The sequence below is a fragment of the Neopsephotus bourkii genome, unplaced genomic scaffold (genome assembly GCF_033783945.1).
Source record: "Neopsephotus bourkii isolate Nb327-2 ecotype Australia unplaced genomic scaffold, CSIRO-AGI_Nbou_v1 NB_1, whole genome shotgun sequence".
Lineage (NCBI taxonomy): Eukaryota > Metazoa > Chordata > Aves > Psittaciformes > Psittacidae > Neopsephotus > Neopsephotus bourkii.
The window spans coordinates 143,182-149,171 of record NW_026900518.1 but is presented as its reverse complement, the minus strand read 5'-3'; the positions used below and the strand labels follow the sequence as shown (position 1 = coordinate 149,171).

At 37.5% G+C, this 5,990-nt stretch overlaps 1 protein-coding gene across 1 annotated transcript; it reads left to right on the top strand.

The window, feature by feature from the left end:
- Positions 1-3,359: 3,359 nt before the first annotated feature.
- On the top strand, positions 3,360-5,607 carry LOC133213726 (chondroitin sulfate synthase 3-like). Its single transcript, XM_061360213.1, has one exon. It carries the CDS (start codon positions 3,533-3,535, stop codon positions 5,093-5,095), a length of 1,563 nt encoding a protein of 520 aa, XP_061216197.1. The 5' UTR covers positions 3,360-3,532; the 3' UTR covers positions 5,096-5,607.
- The last annotated feature ends 383 nt before the right edge of the window (positions 5,608-5,990 follow it).

The following is a 5,990-nucleotide window of genomic DNA, read 5'->3' as shown; positions in this document are numbered from 1 at the left end:
GATAACATGTGCTTTGCATTTATCTATGTAGAATTTAATCTGCCAGTTTATTAACTTGCCATTCAAAAAAAAAGTGAGGACTTTTACAGACTGAATAATTCTAATTTATATTTGTTAAATCTTGCCACCTTCCAAATCACCTCCTTTTCCAGATTACTTATGAATGCATTGACCAGTTCATGCCATTGCACATATCCATTCTCCAAGAAACTTAATGATCTTGCCCTTTGCCTCCTAAGCATGATCACCTTGTTTAGAAATTTCAAAGTTAGGATCACATTGAACTGCTTTAATCTAGATTTTAATAATCTGAGTTGCAAAAAGACATTTTTATCATTCAGGATTAGTTTATCATGTCAGTGTAGTATTTGTTCTGAACTGCTTTCTCTGTATTGAAATCTATTAGAAGTATTCAGTAACATCATTTAAAATGGATTAGTGCGGGTTTGTGTATGTGTGATAATATTGTATTACCGAGTTGATTCAATTTTTTTTTTCATTGCTGTTTTAATCTGTTGTTGGTTATCAAACGCTAAATCATTAGTATAATGGAGTACCTCTTGCTATGATTTCAGTGGAGCATATCTAATAAACTGAGGCATCTGAAATTGGAATGTAATAAAAATGTAGTATGTATGTTAATAGAATATTACTGTTAAATGAGTGCTGCTAATTAATCTGCTGTGAAGCTGAGCTTGTAAGTCAAGGGTTACTGAAGAATTTCCACAATAAGAGAGCAGCATTTAGTTTACAGTGTGTCCTGATTTCAGCTGTAATAGTTATTCCTTTTTCCTTCCCTAGTGCAGTGCTGTGCTTTGATTTTAGTCTGAGAACAATGCTGGTAACAGACCGACGTTTTAGTTGTTGCTCAGTAGTGCTTACCCCGATCAAGGACTTTTCAGGGTCTCATGTTCTGCCAGTGAGGAGGGGCACAAGTCAGGAGGAAGCAGAGACAGGACACCTGACCCAAACTCGCCAAAGGGGTATTCCATACCACATCTTGTCATACCCAGTCTATAAACTGGGTGGGGTTACACAGGAGGAACCAGTCACTGCTCAGGTCAGGCTGGTATCAGGCAGCAGGTGGTGGGCAGTTGTATTGTGCATCACTTGTGTTTATTGTTTGTTTTTTTGTTTTGGTTTGGGTTTCTTTTTTCATTTTCCATTTTGGTTTTATATTCTCCCCCTTGTTATTTCCCTTATCATTATTATTAGTATATTGTACGTTAGTTATTAAAACCCTGGGGTTTACTTTCTTTTGATTCTTCTCCCTGTTCTACCTAGGAGGGAGAAGCGGGGATGCAGGGAGTGAGCAAGTAGATGCTTCCATGGTACTGAGTACCACCTGGGTTTAAAACATCACGCAGTGGTAGTTTGTCATCTGTTAAAAATCTTTTTAGATAAAATACATTATATAAATTTACTGTAAAAATTCAGGTACTGTAAGTTAAATGTGCATTGTGGTTTACGTCCAGGTGGCAACTAAGCCCCACACAGCCACTCTCTTACTCTCTCTGGTGGATGGGGGAGAGAATCATAAAGGTAAAAGTAGGAAAACTCACAGGTTGAGATAAAGACAGGTTAATAGGTAAACTAAAATTTGTGTGCGCAAGTACAGCAAAACAAGGAATTCATTCGTGTTGTCAGGCAGGTGTTCAACCATCTCCAGGAAGGCAGGGCTATGTCATGCATAATGGTTATCTGAGAAAACAAGCACCATCACTCCAGATGTTCCCCCTTCCTTCTTGTTCCCCCAACTTTACATGCTAAGCATGGCATCGTATGGTATAGAACATCCCTTTGGTCGGTTAGGATCAGACCTGCTCACTGGTGGGGTGGTGTGAGAAGCAGAAAAGGCCTAGACTCTGTGTAAGCATTGCCTAGCAGTAACTAAAGCATTCCTGGGTCATCAACACTGTTTTCAGTACAAATCCAAAACATATTTCCATATTAGCTACTATGAAGAAAATGAAGTCTACCCCAGCCAAAACTATCACAATCTGATAATGTTTATTTCAGTTATACTCAAATACAATTCTTCATTGTGGATGAAGAAAAACTCAAGTGATTCTTTATGATTACAGGACTTAGGAAAGTGTGAAGTGTCCGGGTTTGTGGGAAAGAATACTGGTACCATTCAGCAGCTGAACAGCCTCCCCCTCTTTCTTTTGTTTCCAGCATTATATATTTTCTTTCTCTTTATTTTGCTATAAGAAATTTTAATGTGAAATTCTAAACATGAAAATCATGGATTCAACTTTTTTCCAGAAAAAGTGGATAATACAAAAGCACCATCTTCTTGCAAAGTGCACAGTAGACAGCTTTAAGTAAAAGTGACCAGGAAGGGAGTGCTACTTGTAACTGGAGAGATAGAAACCTCACCTGATCAGCTGATCTTTTTTCATTATTCAAAATCTAAATTATATGGGAAGGAACAAAAATTATTCTTCCAAAGAGTAAATTTCCTCATCCAGCCCTTTCCTAGGCACTTTTTCTCTACTTTAGTCCCTAATCTGTAAACTGCCTGTCCTGCCAGTGTCCATCTCTTGCCTCAAGGAAGCCATATTTCAATTTTGCCACTGGTGAATAAAAGCTAACTCAGTACCGATAGTGTTGGTTCCTGTTTGATGTGATGGCAAAGAAATAGTCCAAACCTTCTTGTTCCTGAGCTGAATGTTTTAAGACATTGTATTATCAGACCTCACCTCTCTTGATTTCCCCAATGTATAAAAGACAAAGTTCAATACCTATCTCAAAATATGATTCACTATTTAGAAGACACTACAGTTGCTAATTTGACAGAAGTAGAATGTCTTCTCTTGCCACAGAAATACATTGCAAATTACTGAGGGTGTTATACTAGTATGATCTATAGCTTAAATGGCATACTCTACTAAATGTATACCTGCCAATACACATATTTCACTTTTTGTATTTCAGTGACTGAATTATTTGTCCACATGGGAAAAGAAGAATATTTCTGTTGAAATGAAGGCCATTCAGTTTTTTTAACAGTAATATATTAATATTAATTAATATTTAATATGTGTGTGTGTCTGTAGGATATGAAACCAACTTTGTGTTCCACGGACATAAATCCAAGTTTCTTTTAAAAAACATTACCAATGTTGCTAACTTTTCAGTAAGGTTCTGTGCTACAGATGCCTTAAAGATGTAAGAGCTTAGATGCAGGTGAAGACTTAGTGTTTCATGCATAGCAGCATTCAGCCTGCACATAGGAAGTAAAAAATATTACCTATAGACCTTTGGGTTTGCAGTTAGAAGAAGTAAAGATAAAGGCAAGATATCTTCCCTTTTCTGTAGTCAAGAGAACAGCATTTGCTTACTGTGGACAGTACTGAAACCGAGCCCAAAACAATGTAAATAATTCCTACTGAGTACTTTGAAGTTCTGTGCTTAAAATAACCATGATCTGTAAGAACTGATAATTATGAATAGTGCCAGTGTAGGTCCTTTTATGAATAAAAGCACTTTCACATAGTATCTTCTTTCTCTCCTTCTCTCTATTTAGATGCAGCAGTTATTCCATGAGAACTATGAACACAATCGCAAGGGTTACATTCAAGATCTTCACAACAGCAAGATTCACACAGCCATAACACTTCATCCAAACAAAAGACCAGCCTACCAATACAGGCTGCACAATTACATACTGAGTCGCAAAATTTCTGAACTGCGCTATCGGACCATCCAGCTCCATAGAGAAAGTGCCCTGATGAGCAAGCTCAGTAACAGTGAAGTAAATAAGGAAGATCAGCAACTGGGGGCGATGCCATCTTTTAATCATTTCCAGCCACGTGAAAGGAATGAAGTCATCGACTGGGAGTTCTTAACAGGAAAGTTTCTTTATGCAGTGGTAGAGAACCAGCCACCCCGTCAGAGCCTTAGCAGTGCGCTGAGGGCTGCGCTGGATGACACCGTGATGCAAGTCATGGAAATGATAAATGAGAACTCTAGGACTAGAGGAAGGCTCATTGATTTCAAAGAAATACAGTATGGCTACCGCAGGATTAATCCTCTGCGTGGAGTGGAATACATCCTGGATTTACTGCTTTTGTACAAAAGGCACAAAGGAAGAAAAGTTACTGTTCCAGTGCGACGCCATGCTTATCTTCAGCAATTGTTTAGCAAACCTTTCTTCAAAGAAGCAGAGGAGTTGGATGTAAGCCTGCTGGAGAATACCAACACTGACACTCAATCTTTTGCTTTTCTTTCAAATTCTTTGAAGATTTTTTCCTCATCATTCCAAGGCACCAAAAATGTTGGAGGGCGCAGTGACAAGAAAATACATATTCTTGTACCTCTCACAGGAAGATTTGACATCTTCTCAAGATTTATGGATAACTTTGAGAAGACATGTCTTATTCCCAGGGAGAATGTGAAGTTGGCAATAATTCTTTTCAGTTCTGAGTCAGGCCAAGACTCCAGCAAACACATAGAGCTAATGAAAGAATACAGCATGAAGTATCCTAAGGCGGATATGACCCTGATTCCAATGGCAGGAAAGTTTTCTAGAGGTTTAGGTCTCGAAATGGCCTCAGCTCGATTTGACAATGGCACTTTACTGCTGTTCTGTGATGTTGATCTGGTATTCACACCAGACTTCCTCCAGCGATGCAGAGATAACACTATTCAGGGAGAACAGGTTTACTACCCTATCATCTTTAGCCAATATGATCCAAAAATAATATATGGAGGCAACCCTCCAGCTGACAGTAGTTTTGTTTTCACAAAAAGAAGTGGATTTTGGAGAGAGTATGGATTTGGAATTACCTGTATTTACAAAAGTGATCTACTTACTGCTGGTGGATTTGATACCTCAATTCAAGGCTGGGGACTTGAGGATGTAGACCTCTTTACTAAAGTGATAACATCTGGTTTGAAGGCTTTCAGAAGTCAAGAAGTAGGAGTCGTCCATATTTTTCATCCAGTTCAGTGTGACCCCAGTTTAGAGCCAAAACAATATAAAATGTGCTTAGGGTCCAAAGCAAGTACTTTTGCCTCTACCATGCATCTTGCTGAGCTCTGGCTACAGAAACATTTAGGTGTCAGGTATAATCAGACTCTCTCCTGACATCCTAGCCTATTTGGCCTTTTTAGGGGAGTTTACCTCATTATTGTTATTATTATTTGATTGGTGTTGTAGTTTTAAACTCCCTTATCGTTGTCTTCCAAAGACTATTGACCTCAAACAGGATGAGTCTGCTGTTCACTGTTTCTTATACCTACTGAACTGGTGAGGTGAACTCCTTCATGTTTTCTTTATTTGAAATTCAGTCAAGTCACAGAAATCATATGAACACATCCATCACAAGATACTGCATCAGAAGAATATTCTTGAGATGCAGTATCATCTTTGTTGCATTTTACAGATTTGATGTGATAAAAATATTTACCGGTGAACGTACCACAAAAGTGCTTTATGCTTCTTCTGGGGATGGAACTCAATAAGATAAACTTGAGTTTTATAATTTATATGAGGACTCATGTATAAACACTCCTTTTCTTCATCTTTAGAATTTTTAAAGTAAATTAATAACTATGATTGTACCTTTATTTTTAAACAAAAAAAAAAAAGAAAGAAAAGCTGAGGAGCTACTTGTGAGTGCAACTGGTACTGGCTACCAAGGTCCTTAAATGTCTTATTATAATAATAAACTCCTCATTATTGTTCACGCTAAGTATAAATGAACTTTATTTTCATGAGGAACAGGACTTAATGAAATGCTCATACATACTTTAGAAGTTTTGTGAACCTACGTCCTTCATTTGCAGGCAAGAAGAAACTATGACAACATGGTCATGATAAAGTGCAGGCATACAGTATACTTTTTTGGAAACACATAAGTTGCTGTTTCTCTTTTTAGAATGACGTTCTAATACATAATTTTCTTTTACATTCCCTTCAAAAAGCTGCACTTGATATAGAGTGTTAGAAGTTAAAGCTGTATCTTTTTATTATTATTATT